Consider the following 20,195-nt stretch of genomic DNA (forward strand, 5'->3'; position numbering starts at 1 on the left):
AGGCTCCTTCTTGTTAGTGTCACAGGGTACAGATTTTGAAATATACATAGCTTCTGAGATTTAAAAAGAATATGTTCTTTATTTCTTATTGTCTCCATTATTTTTTGTTTGTCTGTAATTATGGAGCCATACTATAAGATCTCTCGGTGTCCGATTATCTGATGGCCGAGGGCGGAGAGCGCAATGGACTCTGTCTATAGGCAAAATCAGAGCATTTTTTTCTTCCATTATATGTTGAAAAGCCATTTAAGAAACGGAGAAATTTTGGAGTCTGAGAGACTTTTGGCAACTTCTTTCATTTGTATGTAGAGGCAAAAAAAATTTATTATTCAAGAAGCTTGGCATCCATCTGCTCCAGGGAGTCACTGTAGCTATCCTGTGATTCCACTAGGTCCGCCACCTTGTTGCCGATGTGCTCATCCTCTACCTTCTCAGTCTCGCCACATGGGGGTGAAGAGACCATGCTGTGAGCAGGAGAGGCACTCAAGTTGGATCGACTAGATCTCTCCAGAAAATGAGACACTCAAGTGTTTTACACTGTGTTGGCATTTCTGCTGTTTTGCATGAACATTACTGTCCACCTTTGGGTATCTCTGCTAGTTTAGACTGCTTTAAATTCAATGTTTATCGGGTCCTCGTGTATTAAATGTATTGAAAGACTGTATTCAAATGCATCTGCTTTATTTGCTGTGCTTCACCTTGTTTGCACGTGTGTGTGTCAGAAAAAAACTTGTGTTTTTTCCCGGAGGACACCGTACAGACCAGCCAGTCATCCTGACTCCACTGGGACACCGTACTGTGGTGCGCACACAGACGCATAAGTTCCCACATCGGCAAAGCCATCGTCAACACAAGAAGTGGAGAGAGACATTGGAGGCAGATCTGCGGCAGTTTTTGGTGTATTCCAGAGAGTCTAGAGTGTGCCCTTAACACACTTATTGCGCTAAACAGACTTGGAAAATGTGAGTGCATTCCCGACTTTTCCCTGTCCTGTAACTGCATATTAAATTGTATTATGCTATGTTCTTCTCATCGTTTCATTTCGAGGACTTCAGCTTGCGGATAGCATCATCTACACTGCGTTGGGTCAGTTGACTGCAACAGACCGGCTGTAAGTGCTTCAGTTCACTTATCCGGCACTGCACATCAAAAACTACACTAACAGTATTTGCACCTTAAATATTTGTTTATCTCTGTTCACACGGTACCAGTGACCGATTTTTAGGCTGCAATAAGTCATTTACTTATGTTTGTGTGAATTTCAGTTTGCGCTCTATATTGTTAATTTGTTTAAAAAAAACAAAAAAAATTTTTTTTATTTTTAATAAAAGGGTGTTGTCCACTCTTTCTGAAGCCTGCAGGCTGTAGAGTGCTGTTAAGAAAAATAAATCAATAATTTTGGTATACGGAGCATAATTTACAGCAAGGGAAATCTCCATATAGAGACAGGACAAGGAGTCCTAATTACTTTTTACAATAAAAGCAAACCCAGTTTTTTGGGACCGTTAACGGTATTGCCACAGATATTCCCTTTAAAGGGAATCAATGATATTACTGTTGAATCCAGTCATAGTGAGGTGGCCTGTCCGGAAATTCTGTAGCTGGCCTTGTTGCTTAAAATTACAAACATACAAGAGTATTTTAAAGATCAGATGTGTCTTAGAATTATAGAACGTCCCCACATAGGAGGATTTAACAGCAATGCATATGAAAAGACACAAACCTCAGTAAAAGACTCAATGATCCAACGGTTTTGCCTGCTGCAACACCCACAATAATTCCAAACATTCTGGTATAATGACTGTGGTGTCCATCAACTCGAGTCAGGGAATTTCCACCAGATATCTCTGGTAATAACTATCTGAATTATACTCTACGAATGAAATTCTGGCATGGTCACCGTGTTAATAAAAATAAAATAAAGGAAAAACAAAAGGATACTTAGAACAAGCTATAATGCTCCAATATCAAACTCAGCAGGTGAATGCCATTAAAGGATATTAAAACCAACACTGCTTCCCTTTGAATTTCTTTTGGGGGGGGAATGGCCAGAAGTATGTAGTCCACACACAAACACAGATTATAATTACTATGAGTTCTGTATCTCACGTGCCCCCAGTCTTGTCTGTGTATATGACATGTTCAGGGAGATAAGGGTAGTCATGATGAATGTACAGTAGAAAGTGTTTGGTGGCATGTCACCGCACTTTCCTTCCTCTGCACTGGACTTCCCTTTAGCTTAACTTGGCCTCCCTTCGCCTTGATAGGGCTTCTCTGCATACTGACTGAACTGCTTTGGATTTTGACTGGACTTCCCTTCAGCTTAACTCGCCTTCCATGAATTGAGACACTTCTGGACTCGAAAAAAAGTCACAGGGATGTAATGCATGTGCACATCTTTGGCCTCGTTCAGGGTGCCAGAAACAGGAGTTGGAGGGAGGGCGTTAGGGAGGGCGTTCGGGAGGGAGGGCGGCAGTCTGCTGGGCGATGTGTGTTCATCCCCAGCAGACGTTTTCAGGAGTTGAGGAGGGGGCGGGGCTACAGACGGCAGCTTAGGGATCCAAGTTGCAGTCATGAAATCATTCTCAAGAATGATTTCATTGGCTGCCGAGGTCCCAGAGACGCTGCTGCAGCTTCAAAAAACGATTTTTCGTTTATTGAAACTGTAGCCAGCGTCAACTCCGGGCTTCGGAGACAGGGCAGCTGCTACCCTGACAGCCAGTATTCAATTTGAATACTTTGTGTCCCATGGCAGCTCGCACGGCAGCACGCCCTCCCTCCGAAGCCTGCACCCTGAACGAGGCCTTATATACCCTGTTATGGAAGTGTACATGAGTGCAACATGACTGGGGCCATGTAACAGGACTTTTACAATGCTTCAATTAGTATGTGACTATATGCAGGTATGTGGGGTGGGATACATTACATGTAATAATCAATATTAACCCTATAATTTTTCCATGCACAGGTGAAGTACTTCTGAATGATATGTATCTTGTAGTTAAGCTGCACAACACTTTCTTATCTCACTTAATAGATATTTCCCATTCATCTGTCTGGGTTTTGGGGTATTGTGACAAGAAATGGCAGAGCAGGGGTGAGAGGTGTTTGATTTGACAGTGAGAGACTGTGTATAAGGTTAATGTAACCGTAGGGGGGAAAAACTAGTGCTAAGCACCAACACCCCACTGTCTGAGTTAACATTTTTAGTTTAAAGTCACCTGCTGTGTCATGAACGATATTTAACATGTTACATCTCAGCCATGTTGCAGGGTCCTTCCTTTCACATTAAAGGCAGGAAGCGGAAGTAACGGTTTGTAATTTTATTCTTCAAGGGATAAATTAAAAAACAATCAAACAAAATGCCTAGCTCCTATCTGAGAGCACTAACACAGGTGTTAGTGCCGAACCACCGGTTGGGGGGCTAAGCCCCTTACAAACTATATCAAACAGTCATAAGCAGGTCATTTTACTTGGTTGATTCCCTGTGGCTCACCTTGTTCACGGCCGCCGGGTCCTGCATCTCCCAGGCACACCCTTCTGTGCAGCTTCCAGGCACACCCTTCTGTGCAGCTCCCAGGCACACCCTTCTGTGCAGCCCCCAGGCACACCCTTCTGTGCAGCCCCCAGGCACACCCTTCTGTGCAGCCCCCATGCACACCCTTCTGTGCAGCCCCCAGGCACACCCTTCTGTGCAGCCCCCAGGCACCCTTCTGTGCAGCCCCCATGCACACCCTTCTGTGCAGCTCCCAGGCGCACCCTTCTGTGCGGCCCCCAGGCACACCCTTCTGTGCATCTCCCAGGCGCACCCTTCTGTGCAGCTCCCGTAGAAGGGTGTGCCCTTCTGTGCATCTTCCAGGCACACCCTGCTACGCATCTCCCAGGCACACCCTTCTGTGCAGCCCCCAAGCACACCCTTCTGTGCAGCCCCCAAGCACACCCTTCTGTGCAGCCCCCAGGCACACCCTTCTGTGCAGCCCCCAGGTATACTCTTCTGTGCAGCCCCCAGGTATACTCTTCTGTACAGCTCCCAGGTACACCCTTCCGTGCCGCTCCCAGGCACACCCTTCTGTGCATCTCCCAGGCACACCCTTCTGTGCAGCCCCCAGGCACACCCTTCTGTGCATCTCCCAGGCACACCCTTCTGTGCAGCCCCCAGGCACACCCTTCTGTGCAGCCCCCAGGCACACCCTTCCGTGCATCTCCCAGGCACACCCTTCTGTGCAGCTCCCAGGCACACCCTTCTGTGCAGCTCCCAGGCACACCCTTCTGTGCAGCTCCCAGGCACACCCTTCTGTGCAGCTCCCAGGCACACCCTTCTGTGCATCTCCCAGGCACACCCTTCTGTGCATCTCCCAGGCACACCCTTCTGTGCAGCCCCCAGGCACACCCTTCTGTGCAGCTCCCAGGCACACCCTTCTGTGCAGCCCCCAGGCACACCCTTCTGTGCAGCCCCCAGGCACACCCTTCTGTGCAGCCCCCAGGCACACCCTTCTGTGCAGCTCCCAGGCGCACCCTTCTGTGCAGCCCCCAGGCGCACCCTTCTGTGCAGCCCCCAGGCACACCCTTCTGTGCATCTCCCAGGCACACCCTTCTGTGCAGCTCCCAGGCGCACCCTTCTGTGCAGCCCCCAGGCACACCCTTCTGTGCAGCTCCCAGGCACACCCTTCTGTGCAGCTCCCAGGCACACCCTTCTGTGCATCTCCCAGACACACCCTTCTGTGCAGCCCCCAGGCACACCCTTCTGTGCAGCCCCCAGGCACACCCTTCTGTGCATCTCCCAGGCACACCCTTCTGTGCATCTCCCAGGCACACCCTTCTGTGCAGCTTCCAGGCACACCCTTCTGTGCAGCTCCCAGGCACACCCTTCTGTGCAGCCCCCAGGCACACCCTTCTGTGCAGCCCCCAGGCACACCCTTCTGTGCAGCCCCCAGGCACACCCTTCAGTGCAGCTCCCAGGCACACCCTTCTGTGCATCTCCCAGGCACACCCTTCTGTGCATCTCCCAGGCACACCCTTCTGTGCAGCTCCCAGGCACACCCTTCAGTGCAGCTCCCAGGTATACTCTTCTGTGCAGCTCCCAGGTATACTCTTCTGTGCAGCTCCCAGGTATACCCTCCTGTGCAGCTCCCGCAGCCTCTTGACCTGTCTCTGCAGGTTCTGAAACAGTTAGCAATGAACAGGAGCAACTTCCTGCCTTTCAAAGGCCTGCTCAGGAATTGCAGCCTACCAGCTAGGGCAGTGGTTTCCAACTTTTTTTTGGTTAAGGAACTGAATTTCTTCTGTATTTGGTACAATTTTAAACTGACCTGAAAATTACAGAGAACTCGTTAGGGATGCCCGGGGAACCCAAGGGCTCCTAGGAGCCTGGTTAAAAAACACTGAGCTATGGTGTGGTCTGCGGTAGTGGATTTAACCCTTCGCTCCCTCACATGTAGTTAATAGTGTTTTTAATGGCCACAATGCACAAGAGCGGATCTCTCAGTTTAGAATAAGCATGGTGGAGGACCATGGTGGGGGTTCAGTTGGAGGGTTTTGTGTATTCTGATTAAAAAGTCTAAAAGGAAATGTTTTACGTGTGTGCTGACACGCATGCACAGATTACTGTGCAATGAGCCATGACACGCACACGTGTTCCATGGTGTAACACTTACAGTACGTAAAGCACGTATGCATCTCCTTGGAATGCACATAAAGTACAGTATGTGTTTCACATATGAATGGGGTTGAGAAATGATTGTCAATTAAACATTGTAGTGTATGTTATTGTTTAATAATGTTCTTTAGGCAGAGGACAGGACTGGAGGTATTGATATACTAAATGTACAGTACAGTGTAACAGATTTTTGAAGTGAAACTTCCTTAGTGGCGCCTCATTCGAACTGGGGCAAAAATGAATTGTGGAGACAGAAATGAAACGGATGTGACGTCAGTGCTGGCAGTTGAGGCCGGGCTGTGTTCTAGCTCAGCCCGACCCCAACACTGACATCACACCCGCTCCACAAATCAGATGCGGCGGCGCCGCTCCTAATGGCCCCCGCTCCCCCCACATGGCTGATGACATATGCGGCGGCGGCGGCGATAGCCGCCGGCGCCGCTCCTAACGGCCGCCATTCCCCCCGCACATCTGCTGCCAAGCCGCGCATGCTCAGTAATCATGGGGACTGGAGGAAAGCCACGCATGCGCAGAAGCGGTTGGCAGCGGCGACGTTCCCCGCCCGCTGCCACGGCTGTTGACATGTGTTGCCGTTCCCCGTCTGCTGCCCGGGACAGCAGAGACCGCCCGACCAGGACAGCCCCCCCACCCTTTCCTAACCCGAATGGGACCTCCCTCCCAGCCCACACATGGGCCCACCTAACTTCCACTACCGCTGCCATGCCGCGCATGCGCAGAAGCGGCTGGCAGCGGCGCCATTCAGCCCTCCAGTGACGCGGGCGTTTGCGGGCCCCCCAGGAAGCGGTGGTACAAAAACCCGGACGCAACCCGCGCGGATCCCCCCCCCGGACCCCCCACACACTGATGGACCCCCCCGGACCCCCCACACACTGACGGACCCCCCCACACACTGACTGACCCCCCCCCCGGACCCCCCCACACACTGACAGAGCCCCCCAGACCCCCACACACACTGACTGACCCCCCCAGACCCCCACACACACTGACTGACCCCCCCAGACCCCCACACACACTGACTGACCCCCCCAGACCCCCACACATACTGACTGACCACCCCAGACCCCCACACACACTGACTGACCCCCCAGAGACACACACACACTGACTGACCCCCCCAGACCCCCACACACACTGACTGACCCCCCCAGACCCCCACACACACTGACTGACACCCCAGACCCCCAAACACACTGACTGACCACCCCAGACCCCCACACACACTGACTGAACCCCCCAGACCCCCACACACACTGACTGAACCCCCCAGACCCCCACACACACTGACTGAACCCCCCAGACCCCCACACACATTGACAGACCCCCACACACACTGCCTGACCCCCCCAGACCCCCACACACACTGCCTGACCCCCCCAGACCCCCACATACTGCCTGACCCCCCCAGACTCCCACACACACTGACCCCCCCAGAGCCCCACACACACTGACTGACCCGCCCAGACCCCCACACACTGACCCCCCCAGACCCCCACACACACTCACACTCAGTCACTCACACGCACACTCACAGTCACACATACACTCAGTCACACTCAGTCACACGCACACTCAGTCACACTCACAGTCAGACGCACACGCAGTCACACGCACACGCATAGTCACACGCACAGTCAAACGCACACGCTCAGTCACGCACACGCTCAGTCACACGCACAATCTCAGTCACACGCACACTCTCAGTCACACGCACACTCTCAGTCACACGCACACTCTCAGTCACACGCACACTCTCAGTCACACGCACACTCTCAGTCACACGCACTCCCAGTCACACACACACTCTCAGTCACACGCACACTGTCACACGCGGAATTCACACTTAGTGCAAATAGCTAATACAGGGGATGTGTGCCGAGCACGCGCATTCTAAGTCAAATTTATTTGCGTTTTGTCATTGAGATTGTATTTTGATTTTTAATTAAAACATCACCAACACAAATACAATTTCTGTGACAAAAGTCAAAGAAGTTTCACTTACTATGCGCGTGCACAGCACACACAGCTTTTTTTGCATCCCCTAACATCTGTATGATCTTAGAGTGGTCCTTATAACAGCTACATAACATTACAAATATTTGTGTAAAATCATATTAATATAAAAATATTATTATTTTGACTGTAAAGTACTTGTATCTACAGATGGGAGAACAGGTTCAAAATCCTCTTCCAGGATTTCCCCTGGTTTTTTTTGGACCAAATCCGGTCCGCACACCAAAATCTGTCTGTGGATTGGGTGCAAAGAAATCTTAGTGGATACCTCAGAACCTGCCATTGGATAAAATCAGGTAGGGTTATTAAGAATTTGAATTACATATTGTCACGATGGACATCAACTTTACCAACACATTTATATTTCTGGGTACTTGATTGAACAGAACAAGTTGCTAAATAAATTGTGATTTATTTCCTTAATAGACAAAACACGACATCTGCAGAATACACTTAAAACAACACTTACTGGGATAAGGGAACAAAATAAATTGTCCTTTGCTTGCAAGCGCAATAAATGCAGCCTTGGTTGAAAAGTTCTGTGGCCAGATCGCAAGTTGCCGATCTGATATCTCAGCCACCTCAAAGTATTTAGTGAAACTTTGTTAGAATTCGTTCCAGAGTCACCAGGGCTAACGAATTCCGAAGTTTGGGGCAAATCCTTGGTTACGTTGTTATTAACCCCTTCTCTCCGTGACCGGTTGCCGCTGTGCTGGAACAAAGTCTTGCGTCTTTACATCATGGATCAAAATTCAGGAATCACACTGGGGATACCTCGGGAGCCACGGTTATAGACTGGCCAAAGCTATCTTTAACATGTGGATCCAATCTCCTTGTGGGAACAATTTAACCCAATAGCCAGGTTGCCCACAGTTCATAAGACCGGCCAAAAAGGCTGTCCGGTGGGCAGAGCGCATGGGTCAGGTTGACACCCATGCCACTTAGCATACCTGGGATACACCCATACCTTAGCAACGCGGAGTCTGATTTTTGACCCAGAGGTGTCAATAGCCTGGCATCTGTTTCACATCAGAGTGCCGGCCGTGTATATATTATGGGTCTCTGGGTCTCTTCATCTCTGACACTCCTTTAGGCTGAGGGGTGCTAAATCAGCTAGACCCTTTTGAAACTCAGTCATAAAAATACCCCCAGATCATTCACCCATATCACAGCTGGATGTCTGAGGACTTCCTGCTCGGACTTACAAAATACATCCTGCCTTACATTTAAAATCTGCAGCTTTACACACTTTATCAAAACCACATGTTCCGTTTGTGTTATAACTGTAATTTTTATATGTATGTGGTGCTTTCCTGTACTTGCACCTCAAAAATCAGGTCTCTGGGTGCTTTCGTTCTAGAGCTAGCATTTCCAATTGAAATGCCGGCTTCTATACAGCAAGTAATCTCTACTCTATCTCATAGACAGCCCTTTACTTTTGCCACGCTTTTCCAATCAGGGAAAGCGTTGGGCTCTCCTACGCCAAATGGGGGATAAAGACGTCTGGGACAGGGCAAACACAGTAATGCATAGCAAATCAGTTTAACCCCTTCCTTCCCACTGCGGGTCAGGATTAATCAGCCGGGTATAACCTTTATTTTGGGCCTGATTAATCCTCCCCCCGCCACACATATTGAATCTGAAATTTGGGGGAGGTGGAGGTCCAATTTAGTAGTATCTTCAGTTGTATATATATCCCCTCAAACCTACCTCCAAATTAATTATGGAGAGATGCCTGTGCTGAAAAAGGAGCATACCTGGGAGATTTGCTAATGAATATGCAAAGTATACTTCCCGTACTTCCTAAATGGATTTCCATAACAACTATATTAAGTAGATGAGCCTAAGACATGCTGCTGAGGGGAGTGCGGGGAATGCTGGGGGAAGTATGGTGGCTGCTGGAGGACGTGTAGGGCTGCCGGCGCCCTACTCCACCTCTTCCCCCCCTCCTCCCGATCGGGCGCTCGGCGACCATTTTATTTTAATTAGCGCGACCACAGTTATAGCGCAGTCAGATTGGGTGGCCCCCGAGGGCCGCGCTATAACGGGGTTGAGCTGTATATCATTAGAATCAATAATGAAAATGTTATCTCATATAGTGCCTTTCTCCCAATGGGACACAAAGCACTTCACAATTACAGTATAGTGCACGGGAATTTATACAGACACACTCACTGCCCAGATGAGTTTATAATCTATGATTTCCCCTAAAGCACAGGGAGATAAAGTGACTCGCCCAAGGTCACAAGGAACTGATACAGGGTTCAAACTCAGTATCATTGTTTAGAGCCTTTACTCACTGAGCAACTCCACTAAGGCAGAGCTTATACTACCTTCGCGACCGCGCGCACTACTGCAGCCCCAGCGATCTGTGAACTTGGCTGCAGGAGATTGGGGAGGCATCACGAAGCTGATCCGTCCTGGTTGGCTGAACCAGCTCACGTGACGCGGACGTCACGCGGCAGCTGCCTGAAAAATACACTTTTTTTTCCTCCACAAATAGCTGCCGCGTCAAAGCGCTACATGGCGTTCAGGCACTTTGCTAACTGCAATAGCCAACTACGGAAGAGGGCTTGACGGGCATGCGCACGCATGCCTCGACTCTGCTACTATAAGCTCAGCCGTAGAGATCAGTGATGGTAATTAAGCACATTGCTGTGTCTCCTGGGCTTTCTCTAGTTTTTTTCCAGTGTAAGGGTATTTTATTTTAAAGCACCAATATAGTGTCAATACTGTCATTGTAAAACGAGGCGTAAAGAGCCCTGCTCCATTATGATAGTTTTACAATATTCTCAAAGCACACCAGAAAAGATTTGAATGGGTTCAGTCCAAAATCAGTGGGGTGCGGGGATCTGGCCGCAGAAACAGACATTTCAGTTGCAAGATGTTGATTTTGATGAGCGAGACTCCGTTGAACTCTTTGGGCGCCTGCTTAACAGTAACACTGACACTGACAGGCAGTTACCTACAAACAGACCCAGGCATGCGGGTGTTTTACTAGTAACGTGACCTGCACATACATCATGCAGTGTGTATTGGAGACTGCTTGTGCGCATCTGTATCCCACAGTAACAGCTTTGTACTGCGCCCCACGTGACCGCCTCTGCCTGTCTCGCGCGCACCGGCCCAACTGCGTCACACACAGGCACAGCAGTCGCACCAGATACGATCGTCACTCTGCCTCACTTTTCCCTCCCCGCCTCCCGCCGCAGCGCTCGGATCATCGTCTGGTAGTGCCTGGCTCGCAGGGTGTTGTGGGTAGCCGCACGCACAGTCTCCCTCCTGTCTCGCCACCGCCGGTTCGTCAGTTCTCTCCGCGCTCCCGCCTCAACCCGCACACATGGCGCTGCACGTACCCAAGGCCCCGGGCTTCGCCCAGATGCTTAAGGATGGAGCCAAGGTAAATGGTGGGGAGAGGCGGAGGTGAGGGAGACCCGGGCGGCCATGCGCCGCACATGGAAGCTTCCAGAACACCAGCCCGGGTTGCGCCGGGCCGCGGTGTAGATCTCTCCCCCCCACCCCCCTTTGTGTTGCGTGTATGAAAGACCCGTGGCCTTTCGCTATACCGCCTTACCATGAGGTGGCAGAGACCCGCTGGGTTGGGCGGGTCTGGGTGTAATGAGGCCTGTAACAATCCCCTCATAACACTCCCGGGGAGGGGAGACTGACACGGATGTTACACTGGCTGCAGGCGGGCGGCCCCCCGATCTGTAACTCGCAGTAGCGCTGGCGGGTTATACTGGGGTCTCCTGGCCGGGATTCTGCACTATGTGGGGCTCTCACCCAACCCCCATTACCTCTGTAAACCCAGCGTGGCGTGTGCGGTGTGTCTATTGTAACGCTGCTGAAGCGTGCTTTTCTCTGCAGCGAGTGTATGAAGGCACAGGCCGGGATATGGCAGGATGGGGAGTGACGGGACTCCTGTCCGGTTATAAGGCGGTTTCTCCTTCACCATGTGCTCCCATCTTCTCCCCGCCCCTTCTCTTTGTCATTCTATTTTATATAAGGGAGACTTGAGAATCTATGAAACTACCCCCAGATAAAAGATCCTTTTTTGTATTCACTTATGGGATGTGTATATATTTTCGATAATCACTTTACACGTGCAGTACTGTTTGAAACACCGCAGTTCTGCTCCTTTTCATTGTATAATTGTGTTCCTGTTGATATATGTATTTTGAATGGATTTATTCAGATTGCTTATTTAACCATTTAATGCATATGACATAAAATGTCAAGCAGTTTTTTTTGTTTCACTGAATATTTTTCGTTTCAAATTGTGTCCTTTGTAGCCGCCTCTTCCTCCTTCAGTTAACCCGAGGAGTGTTGTACCTATTTGGCAGCTGAATGACTGCACATTGTGTTATCACCACTAACCTAATGAATAAAGAGCATTTTGCTTATTAGCCGGGAGGCTCCCAGTCATAGGAAATCAGTAGTTCAGCTCAGAAAGACCACCCAGTTTTAGTTGGATAGTAAATACATTTATAATACTACCTTTTTTTATGTGGTACCTTTTTTTGGGCTTTGCAGTTTAATAGATCCTGAGATCACCAGTAAAATCAATAGTGTCCAGATGATAACATTGCAGATTCCTATTGTCCTGGGAGACTTGAAGGGTAATAAATTTACCCAAAACAGACCCCCTAGCACCTTTTTACCAGTAATTATTTTGTTTATACTGCTCTGACTATCAAATTCTGGAGGAATCTGATTTCCTGAAGTGATTCACTCATTTGCAATAGTAATCATTTCAATTGGGATGTAAATAAAGAATTGTACTATATACTGTGATAGATAGGACCACAAAATTAATAATAATCTTACAAAACTAGACGTAGGTGCACGAGGGCAAAAAGGAGTCTGCAAAATTCTTACTGTAGAAAATAATCTAGAGTCCGCAGCATTCACAAACAACACATTTCAATAATAGCAAGAGAGAATGCACTGAAGAATAGTTATTTGAGAGAGAAAAATCTGTATCAACCATATCCACATATAATTGTCACAAAGATGGAAACAGACACAACAATGAATGCCAAAAACTGAGACAAACTACATTCATGCACAACATGCAAATCCACACACTATCAAAAACCCAAAGGAAAAGGGCAAGTGCATAAAACAAGCAAACAGCCAAAAACAGAGACGTAGAGAAAAACAAGCAAAGGATATTATAACTGGGAGGGGGAAAAAGGCAAAAAAGAGAAAAAAGCTAAATGAGGTTAGACTAAACCAAAAGGAAAAATAAGGGGACAACGCTTCAGGGAAACCCCTTCCTTAGGCCCGTTCCCACTGATCCCTAATGGACCATGGTACTTCCCTTTTTAGAAGTCCTTGAAATGGCAAACTATCAGCAAGAGTCCTCAGTGCCTTCCCTAATCGGTGGTAAGAACCGTTCAGGTCTGTGCATAAAGAATTGTACTGTTTTCAATATATTGTAAAATGCTGTTTTTTTTATGTTTGGCAAAGAAATAGAGAAGGTAATACTTTGTATTGGGAATGCACACACAAATGTTTCATGGAGGATACTGATATCTATAGACAAATATTTTGTTTACGCAGGTGACCATGATTGTATAGTTATATACTACTTTGTGTATGGTTTTTCACATCCTTTTCTTTCTTTTGCAGCATTATTCTGGACTAGAAGAAGCTGTATTTCGTAACATCCAGGCCTGTAAAGAGCTTGCCCAAACCACCCGCACAGCATATGGACCTAATGGTTCGTTATAAATTGGTGAATGTTTAATAATTATGTTCCAAGATTAAATTAGTTTTTGTCATTTTTGGAACACTGGATTGTTCATCCTTTTTTAATTTTATTTTTGTTAGTATATATTTCCTCTGTTTTTTAGGAATGAACAAAATGGTTATCAACCATTTGGAGAAACTCTTTGTCACAAATGATGCAGCCACCATTTTGAGAGAATTGGAGGTAAGTGTTACGAATAGTAGACTTTATTCTACACTTCATCACTTACAAAATTATCATAAACTACCCCACAAGCCAGGTTATTCTGGAATTATTTTCATCCTAGCCCTCTTTTAAAGAATATCGAGCCAAATATATACACAGGGACTAAGGTAAAGCTTGCCCTTTAAAAATACTGTTTAACATTATTGTGTTGGGGTCTCAATCCATATTCATATAGGATTTTTTTTAAATTACAATTTAAGGCCCTTTTTTTTATTCATAATAAGCAAGAGTTGAACTAGTTACAATATAGTAATTGTTTGAAAATTATGTACCCTGTTAGGTTCAGCATCCTGCTGCAAAAATGATTGTGATGGCTTCGCACATGCAAGAACAGGAAGTCGGAGACGGCACTAACTTTGTCCTGGTTTTTGCTGGAGCCCTCCTTGAACTGGCAGAGGAGCTTTTACGAATGGGACTTTCTGTATCGGAGGTTGGACTTTCTCTCTCCCCAAGACGACCCCCCCCCCCCCGTCTTTGTTTTTGTTTTGTTTTTTTTCATTTTCCAGGTTTAGTTGTGTATTTTTTTTTATTTGTCCATCTGAATTGGACAACTCTTTCCAGTTTCTCTGTTTATACCAGAACAAAAAGGTTACCATACATAGTTGAGACGTGTATACAGTGTGCTGTAATTCTTGGCCTCTAGTCAGTAAATGGAACACACATGTGTTTGTGTGTATCTTTGTTCTCTCCTAATGCTGCTCAATTAAGATCTGTTTTTGTTTTGTAGGTGATTGAAGGGTATGAAAAAGCTTGTAAAAAAGCTATGGAAATACTCCCTGACCTGGTATGCAGCTCTGCAAAGAACCTTCGAGATCAGCAAGAAGTTGCATCCCTTCTTCAGACCTCCATTATGAGTAAACAATATGGCAATGAGGGCTTCCTGTCTAAGCTTATTGCCGAAGCATGTGGTAAGGATGTTTTTAGTGTCCATTGCTTTTAATAAACGTTTTTATTTCCTTACAGGGTTACACAGTATAACTTTTTTTTAATTTTTGTTCTTCTAGTTTCTATCCTTCCCGAGTCTGGTCATTTCAATGTTGACAACATCAGAGTGTGCAAAATTGTGGTAAGTACATACTTCTAGCATTCTTGTTTTTTCATATGTTTTGGGAAGTACTTGTGTCAGAAGTGCAGCTTGATTTTCAGTGAGAAGAATGCCTCCAAAAATGAACACTAAAGGTGATGAAAGGAATTTGTCAGCGAAATCTGTTTTTGGCTACAATGAAATAATCTGCTTCTTTTGCAGGGCTCTGGTATTGGTGCATCGTCTGTGTTACATGGCATGGTTTTCAAGAAAGAAACTGAAGGAGATGTGACTTCTATAAAAGATGGTAGAGTAGCGGTGTACTCTTGTCCTTTTGATGGCATGCTAACCGAAACTAAGGTAGGCGCAGTTATTATTGTTTAACCATTGGATAACTTGTCTGTCTAATGGCAGCTTGAACGATATCTAGGTGTCCGTTTTGATCCAGAGGTTAGAGATTTATTCAAAGAGCATTAAAAATGGAATGTTAGCAACATTTCCACAACTTCTTAAAGTGGCAATCTAAGCCGCCTACGTTTTTGGGGTTGTTTTACATTGGATTGAAGCAGGGGTCCCCAGAGCTGAAACCCATTAATTTAATCTCTGGGAACCCCCTGCAACCCGAGATACAGACCTCCGTAGTAGGTTCCAGTAGCCTCTCCGCTAGCAGGGTTCACGTATTGGCCACTTTTCAAAGCTCCCGCATCCTGCTGGCCAATAGGAAGCTGTGATATCATCAGACTCAAGTTCCTATTTGCTCGCGTGATGCAAGAGCTTTAAACTTTGAAACCCAGCCAGCCTCGCCGGAGCTGCTACTGGCACACCCTACAAAAGGAATATGCAAAAAGCAGCGCACTGCCCAGAAAAATGGAAAACAGGTGGTAAAAAAATGAAAAATGTATTGCCCAACCAGCATAACAAAAGAGGTGTGGACCCCCTACGAAGGAAAGTATCTCCGGAAGCAGCGGTTTCCGGGGTTGAAATGTAATAGTTTCAGCCCTGGGTTACCCCCTGCTTCAATCCTAGGTATAAAAAAAAAAAAAAAATTGTTTTGAATTGCTGCTCTAAAACGGCAGTACTACTAAAACTGTAGTTGCTGTTTGAAACCCTGACCCCAGATTGCAACATTCAGTATATTAGAGATGCAACAAAGTGAAAGCCCATGGCGCCCTAACATGTTCTATATATCTGTTAAATGTTGCAAGGTCCTGCAAAAAAATGTTTTTGCATGAATATTTATGAAATGAATGGAGGATTTCACAGTATGCAGACAAGATGGTAAAGTCAATTTGTTACAAAAATAAATAAAGGTTTCCACCAAGTAACTTTCAGAAATGAAAATGTTATGGTTTCTCTTTTAACAGGGTACTGTGCTAATAAACAATGCACAAGAGCTGATGAATTTCAGCAAAGGTGAAGAAAATCTCATGGAAGAGCAAGTGAAGGCGATTGCCGACGCCGGGGCCAACATCGTGGTTACAGGTGGCAAGGTTGCAGACATGGCCCTCCACTATGCAAACAAATACAATCTGATGCTGGTCAGGTAAACATTAGACTTCAATTAAATTACAATTGTAAAGTGTTGCTGATTTGAAAACCTAAAAATATTGGGGTACTTACAAAAAAAAAAATGGATGAAAGCTGTATTGTGTTCATTGAATATTCATACGTTTTTTGGAAGTGGCGCAAAAACGACCTCCCTTTTTTTAAATTATTTTTTTAGTTTTGTTGATTTGCACACAGCAACATCCTGAAAGGACGTACACATATATATATATATATATATATGGAACACACAATAGATGCCGCAATCAAATCACCCTTGTGTGATTAAATAATCAGTTAACCAGAGGTCAAGGTAAAAGGTAATGAAAAATAGAAATGGACTTTATTAACAAAGAGTGTATATATATATATATATACACACACACACACACACACACACACACACACACACACACACACACACACTTGTACATTATAGCATTTGAGTATGAAAACTGATTAATGGTTATACATTACAGGAAAAACGGATAGTCACAATTCCTACCCCCAACCCCCCCCCCTAAACATACTTATAAGTGGAGTTGTTTTTTTTTTGTTTTTTTTTTTTTTTAAACACGCAATCCAAGCAGGGGACCACCCAGAGCCGAGCCACAGTATTGTTAGCTCCAGGGACCCCATGGTTTTTCTGATGAATAAATATGGCTGCCATTAAAGCCTCACTCAATAGGAAGCTGCAGTGTTGCCCGAGGATAGAATTGTGGCTTCCTGTTGACAACCTGGCGACTCTCCTTGATTTTGCTTTAATTTTACTGACCTATACAGAGGTATATATCTGGGACCCTGGTTTCGATTCTGTTGCAAAAAATAAATTCTAAAAACGGACACTTGTTTTACTTGTCATAATGGTTATAAAAATTGCTCTTCCTGCTCTACTTACAATATTTGGAATTATTTTTAGAATGTAAGTAACTTGCATTCCTTAACTATAGCATGGCCCAACAGTGAACATACCTTGCTGACTTTCCCCCTCTGGGTTTTTTTATTTTTTTATTAAATGGTCTGAGAACTAAGGATTTGTTAATTTGGGGGAGATTTAATCTGTTGCCTTGAACCACAGATGACTGTACGTATTCCTTTTCTGGTGTCTTAGGTTAAACTCCAAATGGGATCTAAGAAGATTATGTAAAACGGTTTGTGCAACAGCCCTTCCAAGATTGGTAAGTAATGTTGAAATGACGAATGGAGCCTTAGATTACCTAACACAAACTGCAGTTCTAATTGGGTAAAGGCAAGTGGCCGCCAAGTAAATAAATAACTATCCTGTTCACCGTTTCAATAGTGATGTGATCCAAAATGGGGAAGAGTTTTGAGAACCGTATTTTCGCTGCAACTGTGAAGTTTTTTTAATTTCAGGATAAGATACAAGAACATAACGGTTCATGTTATGAAGTTTGAACTAGGGGATCATGGTATTAAAATCAAAGCACTAGTAGAATGAAATGCTATTGCCCAAGTAGTGAAATTAAAACGACTGTTTTTAAGTACATTTCCAGGTATTTTTCATAGTAAAATTGTGTCTTTCAAAACTACCTGCAAAGTAGTGAATTTCGAGGATACGGCATACAATAAAATGTAATTGTATCTTTAAGATAAGTACATGCCATAAGAGGTTCATATATCTATATAATCTTCCACTGACCCACTATATTCATTAGTACTTGTGATAATTCCTAATAAAGAACAAGAATTACTCCCTTGAACTTGGGCAGGACTGTCCCCTAGTCGTAGGACTAGGAAGTATTCCTGAGGCAATGACACATTTGGGAAAAGAAGATTGGTGCTGGATATGGTGTGGGGTGTATTGTAATTGTAACCGCAGTGTTGGGCATTGGAGATGTAAAATCTATTAGCCTCGAGGTTCCGGTTGATAAGACGGGGCAGTGGGTTCAGCCATTAAAGTAAGGATCCAAAAGTGAATTGGTGCTTTAGAACTAGACATATGGTGGTACCTTGACTACACCATTGTTGATTTTATGTTGTATTTTCCTGTCTAAAAGCTGTTCTTTTCTTTTTCTCTTGTACAGACTGCTCCAACACCAGAAGAAATGGGTCATTGCGACAACGTTTATTTGTCTGAAGTTGGGGACACACAAGTAGTTGTATTCAAACATGGTAAATTTTAATTTATTTAGTGAATACCCACCAATTGGGGGCACTTGCGTTGCTTCCATGTTTTTTTTAATTTTATTATAAACTTGTTCTGTGTATTTAATTGCCTCCTTCACAGTAGTAAAGGAGCGAACGCTTAGGTGGCTGCTAGATGCATAGATATTTCTTATTGTAATATTCTCCTGTTGGTGTCTTTGTTCTCGCTTATGTCCATCGCCTTATTTATTTCTTCCCCCGCTCTGTAGAAAAGGAAGATGGGGCCATTGCTTCCATTGTTATTCGTGGTTCTACAGACAACCACATGGATGACGTGGAAAGGGCTGTGGATGATGCAGTGAACACTTTTAAAGTCCTCACAAGGGTAAGTAAAACTGAGGGGGGGTTGTGAACTGTAGAACAGCACATTCCCTCTAAAAACGTTACTACTCTTTTTAGGGGGGAAGTATGTATGTCTATTTATATAGCGCTTCACAGTAGTGATACACGTGGAAATCATAAATAACATCATGGGAAAAAGTGCTTCAGACTTAAAAATTAACATTTAGGAAGAGGAGTCCCTGCTCTGAAGAGCTTACAATCTAGTTGGTAAGTTGACCTTGAATGTGACAAGAATAAGAACACATTACTAGTGAATATTTTAAGAATGCTATTGCTGAGCCATATTTGTAAGGGGTTTTTTTTGGAGGGGGGGTGGCCTTCAAAGGAAATGATATAAGAAAGTTATTTTAATTTCATTTTTTTTTTTTTAATATACAACTTGAATATCATTATTTGTATTTTATTTTAAGGATAAGCGCCTTCTTCCTGGAGGTGGAGCAACAGACATTGAGTTGGCAAAGCAGATAACATCTTATGGAGAGGTAAATTAGATACACTTTTTTTTATATATATTTATATGGCATTCAAATTGAACAGTAAATATGTAATCATTTTTTTTCTATTTTGAGGTGTATTCAGTCTATTAGAGGGGAACTTTATGTAATGTGTAGACACTGGGTGTATAAGTAAGCTTTTGCATATTTTATTTTTGTTTTTAAATCCCATAAATGTATTTTCTCTTAGACATGTCCTGGACTTGATCAATATGCTATCAAGAAGTTTGCTGAAGCATTTGAGTCTGTTCCAAGAGCGTTAGCAGAGAATTCTGGAGTAAGAGCTAATGAAGTCATCTCCAAACTTTATGCTATGCATCACGAAGGCAATAAAAATGTGGGATTTGACATAGAGGTAAATATTTCATCATAACTATTTATTATATAATTCTTTGTTGAGTTCCTATTTGAAGATAGTTTCATTTGTATAAACTTAAGAATTATATATATTTTTAAAGCAACCTGATGTTAAATAAATTACATGTACCTTTTTCTATTGTTGGGGAATCTGCCTGCTCAAAGTGCTGCTTAGCATCACTTTAAAGTACATAGCGGCTTGTGGAGAATAGTTGGTTTCCCATCCCTCCCCCCTACATTAAATGGCTGTTTGGGTTCACCTGGCTGCATGTTTGTGACCTAGAGTTTTAATTTGTGAACAATGTTGTACCTGTTTCCAGGCGGAGTGTGCAGCAGTGAAAGATATGCTGGAATGCAGCGTGTTTGACACTTACCTTGGAAAACATTGGGGAATCAAGCTGGCGACGAATGCTGCAGTCACTGTACTTAGAGTAGATCAGGTAAGTGAATTGCTTTACTATTGTAGTGTGACAAAAGGGAGTCACTTTTGTCGTGCCATAAACCTCAGTCATATGTTTTAAGATGGTGGAGAACCTGTATGATTTCTTTTCCTAATGTTACTTTTGTTTGAAACGCTTATTCCCATTGTTTTGTCGCATG

General features: G+C 44.9%; 1 protein-coding gene across 3 annotated transcripts in view; it reads left to right on the forward strand.

Moving 5' to 3' along the window:
* The first annotated feature begins 864 nt into the window (after positions 1-864).
* CCT8 (chaperonin containing TCP1 subunit 8) overlaps positions 865-20,195 on the forward strand; it is a 21,202-nt gene continuing 1,871 nt past the window's right edge. Inside the window, exons 1-14 of one of the 3 annotated variants that reach the window (XM_075593922.1) lie at positions 865-962; positions 13,322-13,412; positions 13,546-13,625; positions 13,948-14,097; positions 14,395-14,575; positions 14,672-14,733; positions 14,914-15,051; positions 16,056-16,234; positions 17,348-17,414; positions 18,282-18,369; positions 18,612-18,727; positions 19,155-19,226; positions 19,429-19,593; positions 19,916-20,035. In XM_075593922.1, coding sequence (XP_075450037.1) covers positions 13,548-13,625; positions 13,948-14,097; positions 14,395-14,575; positions 14,672-14,733; positions 14,914-15,051; positions 16,056-16,234; positions 17,348-17,414; positions 18,282-18,369; positions 18,612-18,727; positions 19,155-19,226; positions 19,429-19,593; positions 19,916-20,035 — 1,416 coding nt within the window. In that variant the 5' untranslated portion in view covers positions 865-962; positions 13,322-13,412; positions 13,546-13,547. Of the gene's footprint in view, positions 963-10,887; positions 11,088-13,321; positions 13,413-13,545; positions 13,626-13,947; positions 14,098-14,394; positions 14,576-14,671; positions 14,734-14,913; positions 15,052-16,055; positions 16,235-17,347; positions 17,415-18,281; positions 18,370-18,611; positions 18,728-19,154; positions 19,227-19,428; positions 19,594-19,915; positions 20,036-20,195 lie in introns of those variants that run through there. The other 2 variants (XM_075593919.1, XM_075593920.1) reach the window with 2 other exon arrangements.

The sequence above is a fragment of the Ascaphus truei genome, chromosome 3, assembly GCF_040206685.1.
Source record: "Ascaphus truei isolate aAscTru1 chromosome 3, aAscTru1.hap1, whole genome shotgun sequence".
Lineage (NCBI taxonomy): Eukaryota > Metazoa > Chordata > Amphibia > Anura > Ascaphidae > Ascaphus > Ascaphus truei.